This window comes from Tachyglossus aculeatus, chromosome 4, assembly GCF_015852505.1.
Source record: "Tachyglossus aculeatus isolate mTacAcu1 chromosome 4, mTacAcu1.pri, whole genome shotgun sequence".
Taxonomy (NCBI): domain Eukaryota; kingdom Metazoa; phylum Chordata; class Mammalia; order Monotremata; family Tachyglossidae; genus Tachyglossus; species Tachyglossus aculeatus.
This window is the reverse complement of record NC_052069.1, coordinates 5,728,709-5,756,313: the sequence shown is the minus strand read 5'-3', so window position 1 is coordinate 5,756,313 and position 27,605 is coordinate 5,728,709. Positions and strand designations below refer to the sequence as shown.

The 27,605-nt window shown below is 45.2% G+C and overlaps 1 protein-coding gene across 17 annotated transcripts in view; it reads right to left on the bottom strand.

Annotated features, from left to right (window-relative positions):
• ABLIM2 (actin binding LIM protein family member 2) overlaps nucleotides 1-26,460 on the bottom strand; it is a 308,934-nt gene extending 282,474 nt beyond the window's left edge. For 16 of the 17 annotated variants that reach the window (XM_038744827.1, XM_038744831.1, XM_038744830.1 and 13 more), the window contains exon 1: nucleotides 26,406-26,460. In XM_038744827.1, coding sequence (XP_038600755.1) covers nucleotides 26,406-26,445 — 40 coding nt within the window. In that variant the 5' untranslated portion in view covers nucleotides 26,446-26,460. Of the gene's footprint in view, nucleotides 1-26,265; nucleotides 26,334-26,405 lie in introns of those variants that run through there. The other variant, XM_038744829.1, reaches the window with a different exon arrangement.
• Between the last annotated feature and the right edge of the window lie 1,145 nt (nucleotides 26,461-27,605).

Below are 27,605 nucleotides of genomic sequence, written 5' to 3'. Positions count from 1 at the left end.
TATAATTTTGTTTATTTCTAACTATGCTTGATTTTGTTTTGATGTCTGCCTCCCCCCGTCTAGACTGTAAGCCCGGCGTGGGCAGGGATTGTCTCTCTTCATTGCCGAACTGTACTTTCCAAGAGCTTAGTCCAGTGCTCTGCCCACAGTAAGCACTCTATTATTCATTCATTCAGTGCTTAGAACAGTGCTTGGCCCATAGTAAGCGCTTAACAAATTCATTCATTCAATCGTATTTATTGAGCGCTTACTGTGTGCACAGCACTGTACTAAGCGCGTGGGAAGTACAAGTTGGCAACATATAGAGACGGTCCCTACCCAACAGCGGGCTCACAGTCTAGAAGGGGGAGACAGACAACTAAACATGTTAACAAAATAAAATGAATAGAATAAATATGTACAAATAAAATAAATACATAAATAGAGTAATAAATATGTACAAACATATATACATATATACAGGTGCTGTGGGGAGGGGAAGGAATAAATAATTCCTCAATAAAGACTCAGAAAGACGACTGAATGAATGAATGAATGAATATCCACCACTTATTGATTTCTTTTAATGTCTGTCTCCCCCTCTAGACTGTGAGCTCATTGTGGGCAGGGAATTGTTTCTGTTTCCTGTTCTAGTGTCCTCTCCCAAGCGCTTAGAACAGCGCTCTGCACACCAGAAGTGCTCAATACATACGACTGAATGAATGCATCGGTCAAGAAAGAGCTAACAAGCTCCTTTCCCTGTCCGGATCAGGTGAGGTTTCCTGTTTTCTCCCAAGCGCATGGTCCTGGGAGCATCCTTCCATTCATTCAATCGTATTTATTGAGTGCTTACTATGTGCAGAGCACTGTACTAAGCGCTTGGGAAGTACAAGTTGGCAACATATAGAGACGGTCCCTACCCAACAGACAGACAACAAAACAAAACATGTAGACAGGTGTCCTTTGTCCAGCCGAGTGAGGGAAGGCCGAGGGGAGGGAAAAGGAAAACCGCTGGTCTCAGAAACACAGAGGACCCAGGCGTCCGGCATTACCCAGTGGACAGGGAACGTGCCCACCAACTCTGTTGGATTGTACTCTCCTAAGCGCTTAATACAGTGCTCTGCACACAATAGGTGCTCAATCATCAATCGTATTTATTGAGCGCTTACTACGTGCAGAGCACTGTACTCAATAAATACCATGGATTAGTACAGTGCTCTGCACAGAGAAACTCCTCAATCAGTACTCTTGGCTGATTTTAATGATAAGGGAGTTTATTAAGCAGTTGCTATGTAATAACAATAATGGTGGTACTTGGTATTTTACTTTTTACTTGTCAAATGATTTTACTATTCTATTTATTTTGTTAATGATGTGCATCATCTCACAGTCTTTTAGACTGTGAGCCCACTCTTTTAGACTGTGAGCCCACTGTTGGGTAGGGACTGTCTCTCTATGTTGCCAACTTGTACTTCCCAAGCGCTTAGTACAGTGCTCTGCACACAGTAAGCGCTCAATAAATACGATTGATTGATTGATTGATCTAGCTTTAATTCTATTTGTTCTGACGACTTGACACCTGTCCACAAGTGTTGTTTTATTGTCTGTCTCCCCCTTCTAGACTGTGAGCCCATTGTTGGGTAGGGACCATCTTTATATGTTGCCAACTTGTACTTTCCAAGCGCTTAGTACAGTGCTCTGCACACAGTAAGCGCTCAATAAATATGATTGAATGAATGAATGAACTTGGTAAGTGCTTACTTTGTGCCCAGCACTGTACTAAGCGCTGGTGTGGACACAAGCAAATCGAGTTGAACACAGTCCCTATCCCACGTGGGGCTCACAGTTTCAATCCCCATTTTACAGATGAGGGAACTGAGGTCCAGGAAAGAGAAGTTCGTTCATTCAGTAGTATTTATCGAGTGCTTACTGTGGGCAGAGCACGGTATGAAGCGCTTGGGAGAGGACAATATAACAATAAAGGGACACATTCCCTGCCCCCAATGTGCTTACATCCTATAGATGTGCCCAAGGTCACACAACAGACAAGCGGCAGAGTCCGGATTTGAACCCATTACTTTCTGACTCCCAGGCTTGTGTTCTAACTGCAATAATAATGATGGCATTTATTAAGTGCTTACTATGTGCAAGGCACTGTTCTAAGCGCTGGGGAGGTTACAAGGTGATCTGGTTGCCCCACCGGGGGCTCACAGTCTTCATCCCCATTTACAGATAAGGTAACTGAGGCACAGAGAAATTAAGTGACTTGCCCAAAGTCACCCAGCTGACAAGTGGCAGAGCCGGGATTAGAACCCATGACCTCTGGCTCCCAAGCCCGGGCTCTTGCCACTAAAGCCACACTCCTTCTCTGTGTGATTCTCTGTGATCTGTGGATGAAGACTGCAAGGTAATCAGGTTGTTCAACATGGGGCTCACAGTTTTAATCCCCATTTTACAGTTGAGGTAACTGAGGCCCAGAGAAGTGAAGTGACTTGCCCAAAGTCACACAGCTGACAATTGGCGGAGCCGGGATATGAACCCATGACCCCTGACTCCAAAGCCCGGGCTCTTTCCACTGAGCCACGCTGCTTCTCTATGTCAATACTGCTTCGTCACATTACTGTGCTAAACTCTGGGGTAGATACTAATAATAATTATGGTGTTTGTTAAGTGCTTAGTATGTACTAAGCTCACTCCACATAGCTCACTCCACGCCTTCAAAGCCCTACTGAGAGCTCACCTCCTCCAGGAGGCCTTCCCAGACTGAGCCCCCCCTTTCCTCTCCTCCTCCTCCCCTCCCCATCGCCCCGACTCCCTCCCTCTGCTCTACCTCCTTCCCCTCCCCACAGCACTGGTGTCTATTTGTACATATCTATAATTCTATATATTTTATTAATGATATGCATATATCTATGATTCTATGTATTTATTTTGATGCTACTGATGCCTATCTACTTGTTTTGTTGTCTGTCTCCCCCGTCTAGACTGTGAGCCCGTTGTTGGATAGGGATTGTCTCTATCTGTTGCCGAATTGTACATCCCAAGCGCTTAGTACAGTGTTCTGCACACAAGAAGCGCTCAATAAATGTGCTTGAATGTATGAATGAATACTAAGCACTGTTAATAATAATAGTAATTATGGAACACAGAGAAGCAGCGTGGCTCAGTGGAAAGGGCCTGGCTTGGAAATCAGAGGTCGTGGGTTCTAATCCCGCCTCTGCCACTTTTTCAATCATATTTGTTGAGCGCTTACTGTGTGCAGAGTACTGTACTAAGCACTTGGGAAGTACACTTTACTTCTCTGGGCCTCAGTTACCTCATCTGTCAAATGGGGATGAAGACTGTGAGCCCCATGTGGGACAATCTGATTACCTTGTATCCCCCTTAGTGCTTAGAACAGTGCTTGGCACGCAGCGTGGCTCAATGAAAAGAGCCCGGGCTTTGGAGTCAGAGGTCGTGGGTTCTAATCCCGCCTCCGCCAATTGTCAGCTGTGTGACCTTGGGTAAGTCACTTAGCTTCTCTGTGCCTCAGTTACCGCATCTGTAAAATGGGGATGAAGACTGTGAGCCCCACATGGGACAATCTGATCACCTTGTATCCTCCCCAGCACTTAGAACAGTGCTTTGCACATGGTAAGTGCTTAACAAATGCCATCATTAGTAGTAGTAGTAGTAGTAGTAAGTGCTTAACAAATGCCATTATTATTATTATTTGTTAAGCGCTTACTGGCCTGGAATGCCCTCCCTCCGCATATCCACCAAGCTAGCTCTCTTCCCCCCTTCAAGGACTTACTGAGAGCTCACCTCCTCCAGGAGGCCTTCCCAGGCCTTCCCCTCCTCCCCCTCTGCCTTACCTCCTTCCCTTCCCCACAGTACCTGTATATCTATATATATGTTTGTTCGTATTTATTACTCTATTTATTTATTTATTCTACTTGTACATATCTATTCTATTTATTTTATTTTGTTAATATGTTTTGTTTTGTTCTCTGTCTCCCCCTTCTAGACTGTGAGCCCACTGCTGGGTAGGGACCATCTCTATATGTTGCCAACTTGCACTTCCCAAGTGCTTAGTACAGTGCTCTGCACACAGTAAGCCCTCAATAAATATGATTGATTGATTGATTGATTCCAGGCATTTCAGCAGCGCTGGGGACGATACAAATTAATCAGGTTGGACACAGTCCCTGTCCCACACGCTGCTCACAATTTTAATCCCCATTTTCCAGATGAGGCCCTGAGAAGTGAAGTGACTTGTCCAAAGTCACATAGCAGACAAGTGGCAGAGTCAGGATTAGAACCCATGACCCTCTGACACCGAAGCCCATGCTCTAGCCACTAGCTACTTAGAGAAGCAGCATTTCTCAGGGCTTGGGAGTCAGAGGACATGAGTTCTAATCCTGGCTCCACTGTGTGTCTGCTGTGTGACCTTGGGCAACTCACTTGACTTCTCTGTACCTCAGTTACCTCATCCCAGTGCTTAGAACAGTGCTTTGCACATAGTAAGTGCTTAACAAATGCCATCATTATTATCTGTAAAATGGGGATTAAAACTGCGAGCCCCCTGTGGGACAACCTGATCACCTTGTAACCTCCCCAGCGCTTAGAACAGTGCTTTGCACATAGTAAGCGCTTAATAAATGCCATCATCATTATTATTATTATTACTTTGCACATAGTAAGCGCTTAACAAATGCCATCATTATTATTCTCTGGACCTCAGTTACCTCATCATCTGCGAAATGAGGATTAAGACTGTGAGCCTCATGTGGGACAGCCTGATTATCTTGTATCTACCCCAGCACTTAGGACAGTGCTTGACACATAGTAAGCGCTTAACAAATATCATCATCATTATTATTATTATTATTATTAGGCCACGATGCTTCTCTACCAGACCACACTCTAGGCTGTGCTGCTTCTGGTAGGTAGAGGATATAATTAGAAGGATTTCAGTCCCTGCCCCACAAGGGGTTCACAATCCAGGGGAGAGGACGCACACTTGGCCTAATTCTACACTTCCGATTAGATATCGAAGTGTGAGCCATCAGAAAGCAACCCAACCGCGTAATTTAACACTTCTCCGTCCACGCTGAGCTGAGAGTTGTTATAAAAGAAGGGGACGGAGAACCGAGAGAGAGTGAGGACTTCGTGGAGGTCAGCCAGGTAACGCTCCCAGGCTCCGACACCATTCAATTCAATCCCATCGCATTTATTGAGCTCTTACTGTGTGCCAGGCACTGTACTAAGCGCTTGGGAGACTACAATAGTAAAGGGACACATTCCCTGCCCACAGCGAGCTTACGGTCTGGACAGGGAGACAAACAACTTCCACGCAACTCACCCGATTTTGCAAATTCAAAGATCTAAGCTGGCAAAATCCACGTTTCCGGCACTTTGTTCATAGAAACGCTCCTTTCCAGATCTCTTCATCAATCGTGTTTATTGAGCGCTTACTATGTGCAGAGCACTGTACTAAGCGCTTGGGAAGTACAAATTGGCAACATACAGAGACAGTCCCTACCCAACAGTGGGCTCACAGTCTAAAAGGAAAGATGAAAGTCTTCTTTCACAGTCTCTTGTGAATGGAAAAAAGGTGGGCCGAACTTGAAAGCTAAATAGTATTTTTAAATAGACCGGAAGGTGGGGGTGGGGGATTTTCTTTTGCCAAAATAGATTGGATCCTAAAATTTACTGAGGAGAATTCCTTGATAACAGATATAGAATTATTGGGATAATTCTCCTTTGCCACATTAGGAGACACATTCTGCAATCTGGTTAGAAACGTTGGACACGTGCTCATTCCTCTTGGCGAGGAGACCGCATTTATTCATTTACATGAAATGTGAGTAATTTCTCCCACACCAACTGGCTCATTAGTGGGAAATACAGAGATAGTGAAGTTGAGCCTGTAATTACAAAATAATAAGAGCTTACATAACATTGGTGTTTCATCTTTCTTTCTGCGTCTGCTGCCAATCTCCCTCCCCAACTTTACCTTTGTTTTTTTTTTTATGGTGTTCATTCATTTAATTGTATTTATTGAGCGCTTACTATGTGCAGAGCATTGTACTAAGCACTTGGAAACTACAATTCAGCAATAAAGAGAAACAATGCCTGCTCACACCGGGCTTACAGTCTAGATGGGGGGAGATAGACAACAAAATAAGTCAACAGGCAACAATGTAAATAAATAGAATTATAGATATGTACATATATACACATGTGCTGTGGGGCCGGGAGAGCAAAGGGAGAGAGTCAAGGAAACGCTGAAGGGAGGGAGAACTGAGGAAAAGGGGGGCTTAGTACAGTGCCTGGCACAGAGTAAGCACCTAAAAGCCACAATTATTATTAATTGTTTATCAATCGATGGTATTTGAACGTTTACCTTGTGCAAAGCACTGTGCTACTGGGAGAGTACAACAGAGTTGGTAAACACATCCCCTCTTGACTATTAGCTCACTGTGGGCAGGAAACGTATCAGTCAACTCCGGTATGTCGTACTCTCCCAAGTGCTTAGTACAGCACTCTGCACGTAGCAAGCACTCAATAAATACGATTGATTGATCGATCGATCCCCTTCCCACAAGGAGATTACAGTTTAGAATCCCATGAAAGTCTTCTATTTATCAGAGGAAATTACAGTCCAACGGATTCCAGAGAAAATGTTTAATCAATCAATCAATCAATCAATCAATCGTATTTATTGAGCACTTACTGTGTGCAGAGCACTGTACTACGCGCTTGGGAAGTACAAGTTGGCAACATATAGAGACAGTCCCTACCCAACAGTGGGCTCACAGTCTAAAAGGGGGAGACAGAGAACAAAACCAAACATACTAACAAAATAAAATAAATAGAATAGATATGTACAAGTAAAATAAATAAATAAATGGACTAATAAATATGTATAAACATATATACATATATGCAGGTTTACACCGATCCTGGACAATCCTGAAGGAACAGTTTTGCCTGGGTGTGACAACTGTCACTTGGAAGTAACAACCTTGGAAAGAAAAAATATGTGGCCAGCGGACACATGAGCTAAACTAGGTAGAAAAGGGTAACCTGGAAAAATCTATTTTACATGGGGTGAAAAAGTTCTGAATTTTAAAAACGCAACTCATTCTGTCCTTTTTTGGAAAATGATAAAATTCGTTCTCGCCTGTCCCACCATCGACCCCCGGCCCACGTCATCCCCCAGGCCTGGAATGCCCCCAATCCCTCTGTCCATCCGCCAAGCTAGCTCTCTTCCTCCCTTCAAGGCCCTGCTGAGAGCTCACCTCCTCCAGGAGGCCTTCCCAGACTGAGCCCCTTCCTTCCTCTCCCCCTCGCCCCCCTCCATCCCCCCTTCTTACCTCCTTCCCTTCCCCGCAGCACCTGTATATATGTATATATGGTTGTACATATTTCTTACTCTATTTATTTATTTATTTTACTTGTACATATCTATTCTATTTATTTTATTTTGTTAGTATGTTTGGTTTTGTTCTCTGTCTTCCCCTTTTAGACTGTGAGCCCACTGTCGGGTAGGGACTGTCTCTATATGTTGCCAATTTGTACTTCCCAAGCGCTTAGTACAGTGCTCTGCACATAGTAAGCGCTCAATAAATACGATTGATGATGATGACAAAAATATTCTTCAAATTCAAAAATCAGAGTCGCGAGCCCTGACTTTTCAAGCATTTTATAAGCTGCAAGGCAGCGTTGAGAAGCAGCAGGGCCTAGTGGAAAGAACACAGGCTTGGGAGAGGAGCCGGGTTCTAATTCCATCTCCTTTAATGTCTGCTGTGTGACCCTGGGCATGTCACTTTGCTCCTCTGCACTTCAGTTCCCTCATTCATTCATTCATTCAATCGTATTTATTGAGCGCTTACTGTGTGCAGAGCACTGTACTAAGCGCTTGGGAAGTATAAGTCGGCAACATATAGAGATGGTCCCTACCCAACAACGGGCTCACAGTCTAGAAGGGGGAGACAGACAACGAAACAAAACATGTAGACAGGTGTCAAAGTCGTCAGAACAAATAGAATTAAAGCTAGATGCACATCATTAACAAAACAAATAGAATAGTAAATATGTACAAGAAAAATAGAGTAATAAATCTGTACAACTATACACCCTCATTTTTGCCAACGAATGAGCCACAATTTGCTGATTGATAAGTAATCGTAATAATGATGATGGTATTTGTTAAGCGCTTAACTATGTGCCAGGCACTGTACTAAGCGCTGGGGTAGACACAAGCAAATCGGGTTGGACACAGTCCCTGTCCCAGGTGGGGCTCACAGTCTCAATCCCCATCTCCTTATGGGTAGGGTGTCGATCAATAAATCAATCACATTTATTGAGTGCTTGCTATGTGCAGAGTGCTGTACTAAGCGCTTGGGAGAGAACGATATACCAGAGTTAGTTGACACATTTCCTGAGAAGCACCGTGGCTCAGTGGGAATGAGCACGGGCTTTGGAGTCAGAGGTCATGGGTTCAAATCCTGCATCTGCCAATTAGCTGTGTGACTTTGGGCAAGTCACTTAACTTCTCTGTGCCTCAGTTACCTCCTTTTAGACTGTGAGCCCACTGTTGGGTAGGGACTGTCCCTATATGTTGCCAATTTGTGCTTCCCAAGCGCTTAGTACAGTGCTCTGCACATAGTAAGCACTCAATAAATACGATTGATTGATTGATTGATTACCTCATATGTAAAATGGGGATGAAGACTGTGAGCCCCCCGTGGGACAATCTGATCATCTTGTAACCTCTCCAGCGCTTAGAACAGTGCTTTGCACATAGTAAGCACTTAATAAATGCTATTATTATTATTATTATTATTATTATTATTATTATTATTATTATTTCCTGCCCACAATGAGCTAACGGTCTAGGGGGGTATGTGTTGAGATGAGCTGAGTTGAGAAGCAGCATGGCTCAGTGGAAAGAGCCCGGGCTTTGGAGTCAGAGGTCATGGGTTCAAATCTCGGCTCCGCCAACTGTCAGCTGCGTGACTTTGAGCAAGTCACTTCACTTCTCTGGGCTTCAGTTACCTCATCTGTAAAATGGGGATTAAGGCTGTGAGCCCCCCGTGGGACAACCTGATCACGTTGTAACTTTCCTAGTGCTTAGAACAGGGCTTTGCACATAGTAAACGCTTAATAAATGCCGCCATCATTATTATTATTATTATCTGTAAAAGGGGGATTAAAACTGTGAGCGTCACATTGGACATGGACTGAGTCCAACCTGATAAGCTTGTTTCTACCCCAGAGCTTAGTACAATCAGTCAATCATATTTATTGAGAGCTTACTGTATGCAGAACACTGTACTAAGCGCTTGGGAGAGTGAAACAGAACAATAAACAGGCAAATTCCCTGCCCAAAGTGGGCTTACAGTCTAGACCTCGGCACATTATAAGTGTTCAATGTAGACCAGTAAAAAAACAAAAAACGAAAATCATTTTTCACTGCAGAAACATTAATCTGAGCACCTCTAAATTCATGGTGCGCTTTTTTCCGCTGACAAAATGCAGACCTTGATTGGATTGAACAGCATGGCCTAACGGCTAGAGCCCGGGCCTGGGAATCAGAAGGTCATTCATTCATTCATTCAATCGTATTTATTGAGCGCTTACTGTGTGCAGAGCACTGTACTAAGCGCTTGGGAAGTACAAGTTGGCAACAGGTCATGGGTTCTAATCCCAGCTTGGCCAATTGTCTGCTGTGTGACCTTGGGCAAGTCACTTCACTTCTCTAGGCCTCAGTTCCCTCATCTGAAAAATGGGGATTGAGACTCCGAGCCCCACATGGGACCGGGACTGTGTCCAACCCGATTTGCTTGTGTCTACCCCAGCGCTTAGTACATTGCCTGGCACATAGTTAAGTGCTTAACAAATACCATCGTTATTATTATGATTACTTTATCAATCAGCAAATTGTGGCTCATTCGTTGGCAAAGTTAAAAAGCTGCATAGATTTTCCCTAGGAAATAATTGCTCTTTTCCCCTAGTTTCAACATTATGAATTTCATGTCAAATATTCTTGACATTTCTAGGGGAAACCTGGGAACCTTTTTTATCTCTCACACACACACACACACACACACACACACACACACACACACAGACGCATTCATTCATTCAATCATATTTATTGAGCGCTTACTGTGTGCAGAGCACTGTACTAAGTGCTTGGGAAGTACATATACAGTCCCGACCCAACAACGGACTCCACATCAATTCCCTCCACACAGCATTTAAAAACAGCTTCCCTGTACAGTGTGCTTTGCACATAGTAAGCACTTAACAAATACCATCAGTATTATTATTAATGATAATAATAATGATAATAATAACGTTGGCATTTGTTAAGTGCTTACTATGTGCAAAGAATTGCAGAAAGCAATTTATAATAAATGCAAAGCAAATCTCGCACTCCAGATTCTTGGGCATTTTCTACTAGAGGAAATTTTACATCTTTCTCCCCAAATCAGACACACCACAGCTCCAGGAGACAGACCAGAGAAGCAGCCTGGAGTAGTGGAAAGAGCCCGGGCTTGGGAGTCGGAGGCTGTGGGTTCGAATCCCGGCTCCACCACTTGTCTGCTGTGTGACCTTGGGCAAGTCAATTCTCTTCTCTGTGCCTCAGTTACCTCATCTGTAAAAGGGGGATTAAGATTGTGAACCCCACTTGGGACAACCTGATCACCTTGTATCCCCCCAGTGCTTAGAGCAGTGTTTTGCACATAAGTGCTTAACAAATATTATTATTATTATGTGCCGAGCACTGTACTAAGCTCTGGGGTAGATACAAGGTAAATTGGGTTGGACACAGTCCCTGTCCCACATGGGACTCAAATTCTTAATCCCCGTTTTAAAGATGAGGGAACTGAGGCCTAGAGAAGTGACTTTCCCCAAGGCCACCTAGCAGACAAGCGGTAGAGCTGGGATTATTCATTCATTCATTCAATCGTATTTATTGAGCGCTTACTGTGTGCAGAGCACTGTACTAAGCGCTTGGGAAGTACAAGTTGGGAACATATAGAGATGGTCCCTACCCAACAGCAGGCTCACAGTCTAGAAGGGGGAGACAGAGAACAAAACAAAACATATTAACAAAATAAAATAAATAGAATAAACATGTACAAGTAAAATAAATAGAGTAATAAATCCGTACAAACATATATACATATATACAGGTGCTGTGGGGAGGGGAATCAATCAATCAATCAATTGTATTTATTGAGCGCTTACTGTGTGCAGAGCACTGTACTAAGCGCTTGGGAAGTACAAGTTAGGAGGTAAGGCGCAGGGATGGGGAGAGGGAGGAACCCAGGTCCTTCTGAGTCCCAGGCCTGGGCTCCAGCCACTAGGCAACACTGCTTTCATGCTGCTGAAGAACTTGCAGAATTTGATTTCTTCCACAGGGGCTGGTAATTCGGGTGGAAACTTTTCAATTTTCAATTTGCCATCCCCCAGGGAAGGTAATCAGAGCAGGGAGGCTTCATCCTCCAAAAGGGGTAGGGCTGGGGAGCCACCTGCTTGATGGAAGCAACAAAGGCCGGGCCTGAAGATCGCCTCCCAGAAGATTCCCATTTTCTGACCCCACAAAATGACACCACCCCCCCATCATCACCCCCTCGCCCCTCCACTCTCACACCCACACACACACACCCACACTCTGACCTCTGGGAGTTCAGAGGTCGTGGGTTCTAATCCCGCTTCTGCCACTTGCCAGCTGGGTGACTTTGGGCAAGCCATTTCACTTCTCTGTGCCTCAGTGACCTCAACTGTCAAATGGGGATGGAGACTGTGAGCCCCGCACAGAGTCCCTTCTTTCCTTCTACAGCCCAGCCCACACCCTCCGCTCCTCTGCTGCCACTAACATCCTCACTGTGCCTCGTGCTCGCCTGTCCCGCCGTCGACCTCCAGCCCACGTCCTCCCCCTCGCCTGGAATTTCTTATGAAATCTCTTGCTCTGTCTGTCCCTTCTCTCCTTCATTTCCATCTTCAACCACTCACTCTCCCCTGGTTCCTTCCCCTCTGCCTTTAAACATGCCCATGTCTCTCCCATCCTAAAAAACCCCTCTCGACCTAACCTCACCTTCTAGTTATCGCCCTATCTCCCTCCTACCATTACTTTCCAAACTCCTTGAATGAGTCATCTACACGTGCTGCCTCGAATTCCTCAACATCAACTCTCTCCTCGACCCCCTCCAATCTAGCTTCCATCCCCTACATTCCACAGAAACTGCCCTCTCAAAGGTCACCAATGACCTCCTGCTTGCCAAATCCAACGGCTCATACTCTATCCTAATCCTCCTCGACCTCTCAGCTGCCTTCGACACTGTGGACCACCCCCTTCTCCTCAACATGCTACCCAACCTTGGCTTCACAGACTCCGTCCTCTCCTGGTTCTCCTCTTACCTCTCCGGTCGTTCATTCTCAGTCTCTTTTGCGGGTTCCTCCTCCCCCTCCCATCCCCTTACTGTAGGGGTTCTTCAAGGGTCAGTTCTTGGTCCCCTTCTGTTCTCGATCTACACTCACTCCCTTGGTGAACTCATTCGCTCCCACTGCTTCAACTATCATGTCTACGCTGATGACGCCCAAATCTACATCTCTGTCCCTGCTCTCTCTCCCTCCCTCCAGGCTCACATCTCCTCGTGCCTTCAGGACATCTCCATCTGGATGTCTGCCCGCCACCTAAAACTCAACATGTCCAAGACTGAACTCCTTATCAATCAATCAATCAATCGTATTTATTGAGCGCTTACTAAGTGCAGAGCACTGTACTAAGCGCTTGGGAAGTACAAATTGGCAACACATAGAGACAGTCCCTACCCAACAGTGGGCTCACAGTCTAAAAGGGGGAGACAGAAACCCTGCCCTCTCCCTGACATTCCCATCACTGTTGACGGTACTACCATCCTTCCCGTCTCACAAGCCCGCAACCTTGGTGTCATCCTCGACTCCGCTCTCTCGTTCACCCCTCACATTCAATCCGTCACCAAAACCTGCTGGTCTCACCTCCGCAACATCGCCGAGATCCGCCCTTTCCTCTCCATCCAAACCTCTACCCTACTCGTTAAATCTCTCATCCTCTCCCGACTGGATTACTGCATCAGCCTCCTCTCTGATCTCCCATCCTCCAGTCTCTAACCACTTCAATAAATACTTCACGCCGCTGCTGGATTGTCTTTGTGCAGAAACACTCTGGGCATGTTACTCCCCTCCTCAAAAATCTCCAGTGGCTACCAATCAATCTGCGCATCAGGCAGAAACTCCTCACCCTGGGCTTCAAGGCTGTTCATCCCCTCACCCCCTCCTACCTCACCTCGCTTCTCTCCTTCTCCAGCCCAGCCCGCACCCTCCACTCCTCTGCCACTAATCTCCTCACCGGGCCTCGTTCTCGCCCGTCCCACCGTCAACCCCCGGCCCACGTCCTTCCTCTGGCCTGGAATGCCCCCAATCCCTCTGCCCATCCGCCAAGCTAGCTCTCTTCCTCCCTTCAAGGCCCTACTGAGAGCTCACCTCCTCCAGGAGGCCTTCCCACACTGAGCCCCCTCCTTCCTCTCCCCTTCCACCCCCTCTCCATCCCTCCCGCCTTACATCCTTCCCCTCCCCACAGCACCTGTATATATGTATATATGTTTGTACGTATTTATTACTCTATTTATTTATTTTATTTGTACATATTTATTCTATTTATTTTATTTTGTTAATAGGTTTTGTTTTGTTGTCTGTCTCCCCCTTATAGACTGTGAGCCCGCTGTTGGGTAGAGACCTTCTCTATATGTTGCCACCTTGTACTTCCCAAGGGCTTATTACAGTGCTCTGCACACAGTAAGTGCTCAATAAATATGATTGAATGAATTGAATGAATGAATGAATGCTTGGCACATAGTAAGCGCTTAACAAATACCATCCTTATTATTGTTATTATCATTATGACCATCATTATCATTATTATTAAAATTATCTTGCTGCGGATACCAAGAGTGCTAAATTGCTAGTGGTTGGGGCTGATGATGGCTGATTAGCTTGTAATCACCCCAGGGCTTAGTACAGTGTCTGGCCTATAGTAAGCACTTAAATACCATTAAAAAACAAAATAAAAAAGAAACTTCTCTTAGGTTTCAGTTTCCTCGCCTGTAAAATGGGGATTTAATAACAGTTCATCCTCTTACCTCGACTGAGAGCCCCCGGAGAGAACAGAGACTGTGCCCGACCTCATTTTCTTGTATTCATCCTAGGCCTCAGCAAAGAGTAAGCATTCATTCATTCATTCATTCTTTCATCGAATCGTATTTATTGAGCGCTTACTGTGTGCAGAGCACTGTACTAAGCACTTGGGAAGTACACGTTGGCAACATCGAGAGATGGTCCCTACCCAACAATGGGCTCACAGTCTAGAAGGGGGAGACAGACAACAAAACAAAACATGTGGACACGTGTCAAGTCCTCAGAACAAATAGAATTAAAGCTAGATGCACATCATTATCAAAATAAAAAGAATAGTAAATATGTACAGGTAAAATAGAGTACCTAAAACTGCATTTTTTTCCCAATTCCAATTTCAAAACTTGGAGGCGCTGGGGAATTTCAGTCCTAGGAGCCTCAGCTAAGCCAGAAAGCTCCAAAGTTTGGATAAGTCCCTTGGATACATCCAGTGATGGTTGTTTTTATAAATCGTTTATTTAGTCGAAGCAGCGTGGCTCAGTGGAAAGAGCACGGGCTTTGGAGTCAGAGTTCATGGGTTCAAATCCTGGCTCCGCCAATTGTCAGCTGTGCGACTTTGGGCAAGTCACTTAACTTCTCTGTGCCTCAGTTACCTCCTCTGTAAAATGGGAATGAAGTCTGTGAGCCCCACGTGGGACAACCTGATCACCTTGTATCACCCCAGTGCTTAGAACAGTGCTTTGCACAGAGTAAGTGCTCAATAAATGCCATCATTATTATTATTATTCATATTAATGTCTTTTTCCCCTTCTAGCTGTAAGGTTGTTAAGGGCTAATTCTGTTTTATTGTACTCTCCCAAGCGCTTAGTACAGTGCCCCAGACTAAGCCCCCCTTTTCCTCAGCTCCCCCTCCCTTCTGCGTCACCTCGACTCGCTCCCTTCGCTCTTCCCCCCTTCCCGCCCCACTTCCGTGTATATATGTACATATCTATAATTCTATTTATTGACATCGATGCCTGTTTACTTGTTTTGATGTGTATATGTCTATAATTCTCTTTTTTGAGATTGATTCCTGTTTCCTTGCTTTGATAAGCAGCGTGGCTCAGTGGGAAGAGCCCGGGTTTTGGGAGTCAGAGGTCATGGGTTCTAATCCCGGCTCTGCCGCTTGTCAACTGTGTGACTTTGGGCAAGTCACTTCACTTCTCTGTGCCTCAGTTACCTCATCTGTAAAATGGAGATTAAGACTGTGAGCCCCACGTGGGACAACGTGATCGTCTTGTACCTTCCCAAGCACTTAGAACGGTGCTTCACACTTAGTAAGCGCTCAACAAATGCCATTATTACTATTATTATTATTATTATTTTTATTACTATTGTATCTGTCTCCCCTCTTCTAGACTGTGAGCCCGGTGTGCGCAGGGATTGTCTCTCTTTATCCCTGAACTGCACTTTCCAAGAGCTTAGTACAGTGCTCTGCACATAGTGAGCGCTCAATAAATACGATAGAATGAATGCTCTGCATATAGTAAGTGCTCAATAAATACGATTGATATAGATTGATAATGAATACTAAGAACACTTAAGAACAATAATTATCATTCCTCTATATTACTGTCTGTCTCCCCCTCTACACTAAGCTAGGGGGTAAGTGGGGAACATGTCTACTAACTCTGTTTTACTCTCACAAGTGCTTAGTACAGTGCTCTGTGCACAGTAAGCGCTCAGTAAATACCGTTGATGACGATGAGGTGGGGTGAACTACCATTGAGACTGAAGTTGACGGAGAATCCGAGACCTCTCCTGAATGGCAAAGCAAGAATAGTGATATGTCTAATGATAGTGGATCAATCAATCGTATTTATTGAGCGCTTACTGTGTACAGGGTGCTGTACTAAGCGCTTGGGAGAGTACAATACCACAACATAACAGATGTATTCCCTGCCCACAATGAGCTTACAGTCTAGAGGATCTATGAAAGGGACGAGGTCCCGGCTCCGCCACTTGTCTGCCGTGTGACCTTGGGCAAGTCACTTAACTTCTCTGTGCCTCAGTTACCTCATCTGTAAAATGGGGATTCAGACTGTGAGCCCCACGGGGGACCACCTGATTACCTTGTATGTACCCCAGTGCTTAGAACAGTGCTGGGCACATAGTAAGCGCTTAACAAATACCATCATTATTATCATTATTATTATTCCTTTATTTGGCTGGATTATCTAGAGTACGAGGAAATGGCTCGCTACTTATGAGAGCATACAGAGCACCCTCTGGGTGTCATACACTGTACTAAATGCTCTGTTTATTTAGATCACCAAGAGTTATTCGAGTTTCTGTAAAATATCTAAAGACAAACAACTCTAGCTAGAAGGCAAATCACCACTCACAAGGACAGTAATTCACCTCCTCCTCTGTCAGTTAAATGTCCTATTTGCCTAAACCAAAGAATAATAAACATCTTTTATCTTTATTTTCTTTCATCTGACTAAAACGCTCAGGGGACCTGTTGGGGACATTTTGAGGGCATTCTTACCCAAGACATACAAAGCTTACGTCATGAAGATGGTCGAAGTAGTTTTTCATTCATTCATTGCATGAATGACTGTGAGCCCACTGTTGGGTAGGGACCGTCTCTATATGTTGCCAACTTGTACTTCCCAAGCGCTTAGTACAGTGCTTACTGTGTGCAGAGCACTGTACTAAGCGCTTGGGAAGTACAAGTTGGCAACATATACAGTCCCTACCCAACAATGGGCTCACAGTCTAGAAGGGGGGAGACAGACAACAGAACAAAACAAGTAGAGTCAATACCATCAGAATGAATAGAATTATAGCCATATACACATCATTAATAAAATATAGTAAAAATGTACACATAGAATAAATAGAATAATAAATATATACAAATATACACAAGAACTGTGGGGAGGGGAAGGGGGTAGGGCAGAAGGAGAGAGGGGGGTCGATGGAGAGGGGAGGAGGAGGAGAGGAAAAGGGGGGCTCAGTCTGGGAAGGCCTCCTGGAGGAGGTGAGCCCTCATAGGGCATGTTTTTAACATTCATGTCTGAAAAATCTGCCCAAACGGTGCATGTGGAAGGAAGGTGGAAGGAAGAGGGGGCAGATAAAGAAAAGAAAAACCTTTCTTTCAAAGAGGAGATTGTAGAGGTTGTCAAAAAATATCCCATGTAAGGATCTTGAGACACGGTCTAATGACATCCTGCCATTTAATGTCCATTCTGAAAGGGTCCTTTTCCAGTTTGAAAAGCAGGGTGACATACCTTTTTTTTTTTTTAATATTCCTCAGGCCCTGGCCTCCTGGATAAATTACTCCTGGTCTCTGAACCTCGGCTCCATCGCCCAGAAGGACGATTTCCAAGCGCGGCTCAGCATACTTTACAGGTTTTGCCTAGCGTGAAAAATGCGTGTACCCCAAAATACAGCCCCCAAAGACCCCACTGAGGTGGAATTTCACCTATGAACGCCTGTGTGGCTGAAAAGGCTGATGTGGGAAATCCTTCCCTACACTCCCCTCAAGAAACACCACCACCTTATCTCTCTCATGCTGCGCACAAAAATGTGTTTTATTCATTCATTCAATTGTATTTATTAGTAATAAATGAAAATAATAATGATGGCATTTGTTAAGCGCTTACTATGTGCAAAGCACTGTTCTAAGCACTGGAGAGGTTACAGGGTGATCAGGTTGTCCCACGGGGGGCTCACGGTCTTAATCCCCATTTTACAGATGAGGGAACGGAGGCTCAGAGAAGTAAAGTGTCTTGCCCAAGGTCACGAGCTGACAAGTGGAGTAGCCGGGATTAGAACCCATGACCCCTGACTCTTAAGCCCGTGCTCTTTCCACTGAGCCACGCTGCTTCTCAGTCCTTAAGCACTTACTGTGTGCAGAGCACTGTACTAAGTGCTTGGGAAAGTACAATACGGCAACAAAGAGAGACAATCCCTGCCCACAGTGAGCTCGTAGTCTTATTTGAGTCTTGAGGAGGGGGACAGATATCAATATCTATCCCAGCGCTTAGAACAGGACTCGGCACGGAAGTGCTTAACAAATACCATCATCGTTGGGATTATTATCATAAATAAATAAAAATGAAGAGTCCTTTTCCTAGAGGGATACAAGGCGATCAGGTTGTCCCACGTGGGGCTCACAGTCTTCATCCCCATTTGACAGATGAGGGAACTGAGGCACAGAGAAGTGAAGTGAGTCTTGAGGAGGGGGACAGATATCAATATCTATCCCAGCGCTTAGAACAGGACTCGGCACGGAAGTGCTTAACAAATACCATCATCGTTGGGATTATTATCATAAATAAATAAAAATGAAGAGTCCTTTTCCTAGAGGGATACAAGGCGATCAGGTTGTCCCACGTGGGGCTCACAGTCTTCATCCCCATTTGACAGATGAGGGAACTGAGGCACAGAGAAGTGAAGTGAGCCTTGAGGAGGGGGACAGATATCAAGGCCCTGCTGAGAGCTCACCTCCTCCAGGAGGCCTTCCCAGACTGAGCCCCTTCCTTCCTCTCCCCCTCGTCCCCCTCTCCATCCCCCTCATCTTACCTCCTTCCCTTCCCCGCAGCACCTGTATATATGTATATATGCTTGTACATATTTTTTACTCTATTTATTTATTTTATTTGTACATATATATTCTATTTATTTTATTTTGTTAGTATGTTTGGTTTTGTTCTCTGTCTCCCCCTTTTAGACTGTGAGCCCACTGTTGGGTAGGGACCGTCTCTATATGTTGCCAATTTGTACTTCCCAAGTGCTTAGTACAGTGCTCTGCACATAGTAAGCGCTCAATAAATACGACTGATGATGAATATCTATCCCAGCGCTTAAAACAGTACTCGGCACAGAAGTGCTTAACAAATACCATCATCGTTGGTATTATTATCATAAATAAATAAAAATGAAGAGTCCTTTTCCTAGAGAGATGGATTCACAGCTCATATTTATAAGTCAGAATGCCATCATTATGCTGGGGGGATAAACTTCACTGTGAAAGATGAATGCAGTCTGTTGTCAGCTCCACAGAACTGGGTCTTTATCCATAATTTCTCTATTTCTATTCCTGTCTGTGTCATCCTCTAGACTGTAAGCTCCTTGTGGTCAGGGAATAATTAAGAATAATAATAATAATAATACTAATAATGATAATAATAATAATAATAATAATAACATTTGTTAAGCATTTACTATGTGCCAAGCACTGTTCTAAGTGATGGGGAGAATAGAAGGTAATCGGGTTGTCCCCCGTGGGGCACACAGTCTTAATCCCCATTTTACAGATGAGGTAACTGAGGCACAGAGAAGTTAAGTGACTTACCCAAAGTCACACAGCAGACAAGTGGCAGAGGTGGGATTAGAATCCATGACCTCTGACTTCCAAGCCCGAGCTCTTTCCACTGAACCACACTGCTTCTCTAGTAATAATTCTGGTATTTGTTAAGCGCTTACTCTGTGCCAAGCACTGTTCTAAGCGCTTGGGGGATACAAGGTGCTCAGGTTGTCCCACGTGGGGCTCACAGTCTCAACCTCCATTTGACAGATGAGGGAACTGAGGCACAGAGAAGTGAAGTGACTTGCCCAAAATCACGAAGCTGACAAGTGGCGGAGCGGGATTAGAACCCATGACCTCTGGCTCCCAAGCCCATGCTCTTTCCACTGAGCCACGAAATGAACAGGCTAATATGTCTGTTATATATTGCTGTCCTATCCCAAGCGCTTAGTACAGTGCTCCACACACAGCAAGCGCTCGATAAGTACGGTCAACTGGCTAACTGCTCAATAAATACGATTGTTGGATTGATGGTTGCTAGCCAATGGAATTTCTTCAAAAACTTGGAAACGAAGAGAAATAGCCCCGTGAAAATATCCTTTCATTCAATCGTATTTATTGAGTGCTGACTGTGTGCAGAGCACTGTACTAAGCGCTTGGGAGAATACATTAGGACAACAAATAGACGCATTTCTCTCCACAACAAGCTCACAGTCTAGATAGCCAGGATTGTTCCATCCTTCTGGGACGATCCCCGTGATTAAGCGCTTAGTACTGTGCTCTGCACACAGTAAGCGCTCAATAAATACGACTGAATGAATGAATTTATTGAACGCTTACTGTGTGCAGAGCACTGTACTAAGCACTTCATTCATTCATTCAATCGTATTTATTGAGCGCTTACTGTGTGCAGAGCACTGTACTAAGCACTTGGGAAGTGCAAGTTAGCAACATACAGAGACGGTCCCTACCCAACAGTGGGCTCACAATCTAGAAGGGGGAGACAGAGAACAAAACGTATTAACAAAATAAAATAAATAGAATAAATACGTACAAGTAAAATCAATAGCATAATAAATTCATTCAATCGTATTTACTGAGCACTTACTGTGTGCAGAGCACCGTACTAAGCACTTGGGAAGTCCAAGTTGGCAACATATAGAGACGGTCCCTACCCAACAGCTGGCTCCCAGTCTAGAAAGGGGAGTCAGAGAACAAAACAAACCATGTTAACAACATTAAATAAATAGAATAAATATGTACAAATAAAATAAATGAGTAATAAATACGTAAAAACAGATATACAGGTGCTGTGGGGAGGGGAAGGAGATAAGGCAGGGGGATGAGGAGGGGGAAAGGAAGGAGGGGGCTCAGTCTGGGAATGAATATGATCTTCAGATCGAAGTGTCAAGCCCATGAATGATTTTCAAGAGCAGTTCGCCCCCGGGGAGGCGTCCAGTCCAGCCCCAAGCTCCGGACACCACCGACGACTATCATCAATCGTATTTATTGAGCGCTTACTCTTCCTCTCCTGCCTCCAGAGCCGCTGCATGGTTGCATGATTGCATGGCTGCAATCAACAAGCTCTCTGCCCCTCTTCAAAGCCCTACTGAGAGCTCACCTCCTCCAGGAGGCCTTCCCATTCATTAATTCATTCATTCATTCAATCCTATTTATTGAGCGCTTACTGTGTGCAGAGCACTGGACTAAGCGCTTGGGATGTACAAGTTGGCAACATATAGAGACGGTCCCTACCCAACAGTGGGCTCACAGTCTAGAAGGGGGAGACAGAGAACAAAACATATTAACAGAATAAAATAAATAGAATATGTACAAGTAAAATAAATAAATAAATAGACTAATAAATACGTACAAATATATATACATATGTATACATATGTATACATATATACATATTCCCAGCCTGAGCCCCCCTTTTCCTCTGCTCCTCCTCCCCTCTCCATCACTCCTCCTCCCTCCCTCTGCCCTACCCCCTTCCCCTCCCCACAGCACTTGTGTATATTTGTACATATTTATCATTCTATTTATTTTATTAATGATGTGCACATATCTATAATTCTATTTTGATTCATTCATTCATTCAATCGTATTCATTGAGCATTTACTGTGTGCAGAGCACTGGACTAAGGGCTTGGGAAGTACAAGTTGGCAACATATTCATTCATTCATTCATTCAATCGTATTTATTGAGCGCTTACTGTGTGCAGAGCACTGGGCTAAGCGCTTGGGAAGTACAAGTTGGCAACATATTCATTCATTCAGTCGTATTTATTGAGCGCTTACTGTGTGCCGAGCACTAGACTAAGCACTTGGGAACTACAAGTTGGCAACATATTCATTCATTCATTCATTCAATCATATTTATTGAGCGCTTACTGTGTGCAGAGCACTGGACTAAGCGCTTGGGAAGTACAAGTTGGCAACATATTCATTCATTCATTCATTCAATGGTATTTATTGAGCGCTTACTGTGTGCAGAGCACTGGACTAAGCGCTTGGGAAGTACAAGTTGGCAACATATAGAGACGGTCCCTACCCAACAGCGGGCTCACAGTCTAGAATTGTCAGCTTGTCAGCTGTGTGACCTTGGACAAGTCACTTTACCTCTCTGAGCCTCGGTTCCCTCATCTGTAAAATGGGGATGAAGACTGTGAGGCCTCCGTGGGACAACCTGATCACCTTGTAACCTCCCCAGTGCTTAGAACAGTGTTTTGCACATAGTAAGCGCTTAACAAATGCCATTATTATTATTATTATTATTTATTATTAATAAATACAATTGAATGAATTAATAAAACACATTCTAGACTTTGATGGTATTGATGCCTGTCTACTTGTTTTGTTTTGTTGTCTGTCTCCCCCTTCTAGACTGTGAGCCCATTGTAGGGTAGGGACCGTCTCTAGATGTTGGTGATTTGTACTTTCCAAGCGCTTAGTACAGTGCTCTGCACACTGTAAGCGCTCAATAAATACGATTGAACGAATGAACGAATTCACGGGTGCCGGGATCCCAGAAGCCAGCTAGCGTCTACCTACCTAACTAGTGTGGCCTAGTACATAGACCCCGGGCTTGGGAGTCAGATGGTCCTGGGTTCTAATCCCGGCTCCGCCACTTGTCTCCTGGGTGACCTTGGGCAAGTCCCTTCACTTCTCTGGGCCTCAGTTATCTCATCTGTAAAATGGGGATTAAGACTGTGAGCCCCACGTGGGACAGGGACTATGTCTAAACATTTTGCTTGTATTCCCTCCTTGGCAGCGCTTAGTACAGAGCCTGACACACATTAAGAGCTTAGCACGCACCCTAATTAATATATTGATATATATTGATTAATATATTGATATATATTGATGTCTGTTTATTAATATATTTATATGTATATATTATATATCGATATATATTGATTAATATATTGATATATTGATGTCTGTTTGTTAATATAGTCATATGTATATGTATGTTATATATTGATATATTGGTTAATATATTGATATATTGTCTGTTTATTAATATATTTATATGTGTATATATATATATATATATATATATATATATGTGTGTGTGTGTGTGTGTTTATTTGTTTGGCTGTCTGTCTCCCCCTTCTAGACTGTGAGCTCTTTGTGGGCAGGGATTGTCTCTCTTTTCTGCTGCATTTTACTTTCCCAAGGGAGCTGGGCACACAGTCAGCGCTCATTAAATACGACTGAATGAGCCAAGGCTTTTCTGGGCAAGCGAAGCAGCTTACTTATTATGTGTTCTAATCCCGGCTCCGTCAATTGTCAGCTATGTGACTTTGGGCAAGTCACTTCTCTGGGCCTCAGTTCCCTCATCTGTAAAATGGGGATTAAGACTGTGAACTCCCCGTGGGCCAGCCTGATTACCTTGTAACCTCTCCAGCGCTTAGAACAGTGCTTTGCACATAGTAAGCGCTTAATAAAAATGCATTATTATTATTATTATTATTATTATTATTATTATTATTATTATTATTATTATTCTCTGGGCCTCAGTTCCCTCATCTGTAAAATGGGGATTAAGACTGTGAGCTCCCCATGGGACAACCTGATTACCTTGTAACCTCTCCAGTGCTTTGAACACAATAAGTGCTTAATACAAAATGCATTATATTATTATAGTTATTATTATTATTATTATTATTATTATTATTATTATTATTCTCTGGGCCTCAGTTCCCTCATCTGTAAAATGGGGATTAAGACTGTGAGTTCCCCGTGGGGCAACCTGATTACCTTGTAACCTCTCCAGTGCTTTGAACATAGTAAGTGCTTAATAAAAAATGCATTATTATTATTATTATTATTATTATTATTATTATTATCTGGGCCTCAGTTCCCTCATCTGTCAAATGGGGATTAAGACTGTGAGCTCCCCGTGGGACAACCTGATTACCTTGCAACCTCTCCAGAGCTTTGCACATAGTAAGCACTTAATAAAAAATGCCATTCATTATTATTATGATTGTTATTATTATTATTATTATTATTATTATTATTATTCTCTGGGCCTCAGTCCCCTCATCTGTAAAATGGGGATTAAGACTGTGAGCCCCCCGTGGGGCAACCTGATCTCCTTGTATCCTCCCAGAGCTTAGAACAGTGCTTGGCACATAGTAAGCGCTTAAGAAATGCCATCATCAATCAATCAATCAATCAGATTTATTGAGCGCTTACTGTGTGCAGAGCACTGTACTAAGCGCTTGGGAAGTACAAATTGGCAACATATAGAGACAGTCCCTACCCAACAGTGGGCTCACAGTCTAAAAGGGGATTAAAAATAAATCATCATCATTACTATTATGCGGCGGAGCCGGGATTAGAACCCATGACTTCTGACTCCTAAACCCGGGCTCTTTCCACTGAGCCGGGGTTTGGGGAGGGGGGGGAGAGGGACTCTGCGGCTATGGTTTGGACGTCCCAGGGTGGTCCCCCCTCCCCTTTTTGCAGCTCGGTACAACGGTCCAGCATCCCCGGGGGGCGGTGGTCTTATTCCGGGGATGCAGGACCAGAAGGATGCTCTGAAGCAGGAAGACGTCCCCCCCCCCGCCAAGTCCAGGATCAATCAATCAATCGTATTTATTGAGCGCTTACTGTGTGCAGAGCACTGTACTAAGCGCTTGGGAAGTACAAGCTGGCAACACAGAGAGACGGTCCCCACCCAACAGGGGGCTCACAGTCTAGAAGCGTGGCTCAGTGGAAAGAGCCTGGGCTTTGGAGCCAGAGGTCGTGGGTTCGAATCCCGCTCCACCACATGTCTGCTGTGTGACCTTGGGCGAGTCACTTCACTTCTCAGAGCCTCAGGTCCCCCATCTGTAAAATGGGGATGATGACTGTGAGCCCCACGTGGGACAACCTGATCACCTTGTATCCCCCCAGCGCTTTGAACAGTGCTTGGAACATAGTAAGCGCTTAACAAATGCCATTATTATTATTAGAAGGGGGAGACAGAGCGGACAGGCCCACCTCCATCCCTCCATGCGGGAGACCCCCCCACCCCCGCTTTTCCCAAATCCTTTCCCTGCGGGGGTCCCTCTCAGGTGGGAGAAATCCCATTGAAGGGGCAGACCCCCTCCCCCAAAAGATCTTATTTATTTATTTTACTTATTTATTTATTTTACTTATTTATTTTACTTGTACATATCTATTCTATTTATTTTATTTTATTAGTATGTTCGGTTTTGTTCTCTGTCTCCCCCCTTTTAGACTGTGAGCCCACTGCTGGGTAGGGACTGTCTCTGTATGTTACCAACTTGGACTTCCCAAGCGCTTAGTACAGTGCTCTGCACACAGTAATTTCTCAATAAATACGATTGATGATGATGATGATGATCTCAGGATCCCCTGGGGGGAAGGCCGCACCTTCCTCCCGCACAGCTGCATTGCAACGTGACCAGCTCGATGCCCCCCGGGATGGACTTATATATCTATATATCTTATATATATATATATATATACACACATAAGGCCTTATAAAGCCTAGGCCTTATATATGAGATATAGCTATCTATCCATCATCTATCTATCTATCTATCTATCATCTATATAGATAGATAGATAGATAGATAGATCTATATAGATAGATAGATAGATAGATAGAGATAAATAGATCGATATATATAGATATATATAGATATATATATTTTAGGGGGGTGGTCTCGGTTGGAGAGGGAGCTCTGGTATTCCAGGGGCTCTGCCAGCGGGTTACCTAGGAGTGGCCACAGCGCTTGGCACAGCGGAAGGGGTGCGGAGATGCCAACGGGAGGGGTGGGCCGGCCCTTGGCGGGGCTGATCGATCAATCAATCAATCAATCAATCGTATTTATTGAGCGCTTACTGTGTGCAGAGCACTGGACTAAGCGCTTGGGAAGTCCAAGTTGGCAACGTATAGAGACAGTCCCTACCCAACAGCGGGCTCACAGTCTAAAAGGGGGAGACGGAGGACAAAACCAAACATACTAACCAAATAAAATAAATACAATAGATATGCACAAATAAAATAAATCAAAATAGAGTAATAAATGTGTACATACATATATACAGGTGCTGTGGGGATGGGAAGGAGGTAAGATGGGGGGGATGGAGAGGGGGACGAGGGGGAGAGGAAGGAAGGGGCTCAGTCCGGGAAGGCCTGATGGATGATGATGATAATAATAACGATGATGATGGCGTTGATTAAGCGCTTACTATGTGCAAAGCACTGTTCTATGATGCTGTGGTGGGGGTGGGGGGTCGGCCGTCCCCAACCCAGATGCCCCCCGGCAGCCCACCCAGGCCGGACTCACCGGTGCTCATTGTCCGGAGGCGGGAGGGGGCCCGTCTGCCCGCCTGGCCTTGGGAGGAGGAGGGTGGGGGGTGGTCGTGGGGGGTCGTGGGGGGCGGTGGGGGGCGGTGGGGGGTCGTGGGCTGGGCGTCTCCCCCGTACCTGTTGCGCCTGGGGCCGGCCGGGGCTGCTGGAGCATCATCCCAACGCTCCCACCCACTGGCCGCGGGGGGAGGGGCCGAGCGGCCCGGCTGGCAGGACCAGCCAAGGAGAGGGCGGGGGGCGGCCCGCGGGGGAGGGGCGAGGGCGGCTACTTACTGGGCGCCCCGCCCCCCACCTGGCTGGGGGCCAGCTGGTCCTGCAGGGGCCTGGCATCCTTCCCCCCCACCGCCGCGGAGGCTTCTGGGAAACTCCAGGCCGCTTCAGAAGCAGGGTGGCTTTAGTGGAAAGAGCCCGGCCTTTACTACTACTACTAATGATGATGGCATTTATTAAGCGCTTACTATGTGCAAAGCACTGTTCTAAACCCTGGGGGGGGGGGGGTTATAAGGTGATCAGCCTGTCCCATGGGGGCTCACAGTTTTAATCCCCATTTTCCAGATGAGGGAACTGAGGCCCAGAGAAGCGAAGTCACTTGCCCAAAGTCACCCAGCTGACAAGCGGAGGAGCCGGGATTCGAACCCACGACCTCAGACTCCTAAGCCCGGGCTCTTTCCACCGAGCCACGCTGCTTCTCTTTGGAGCCAGAGGTCGTGGGTTCGAATCCCGCCTCCGCCGCTTGTCAGCTGGGTGACTTTGGGCGAGTCACTTCACTTCTCTGGGTCTCAGTGACCTCGTCTGTAAAAATGGGGACTGAGACTGTGAGCCCCACGTGGGGCAACCTGATCACCTTGTATCCACCCCAGCGCTTAGAACAGTGCTTTGCACATAGTAAGCGCTTAACAAATACCATCATTATTATTATTATTATTCAGAGCCGAGGGTGGCTGTCATTGGTTCATTCCGTCCTATTTGGTGAGTGCCTACCGTGCGCAGGGGCCTGTACTAATAATAAGAATGATATCATTTATTAAGCACTCACTACGTGCAAAGCCCTGTTCTAAGCCCTGGGGAGGTTACAAGGTGATCAGGTTGTCCCACGTGGGGCTCACAGCCTTCATCCCCATTTGACAGATGAGGTCACTGAGGCTCAGAGAAGTGACTTGCCCAAAGTCACCCAGCTGACAAGTGGCGGAGGCGGGATTTGAACCCACGACCTCTGACTCCAAAGCCCGGGCTCTTTCCACTGACCCACGCTGCTTCTCTACTACTTAGTGGACGTTTCACCCCCCACCTGGCTGGGGGCCAGCTGGCCCTGCAGGG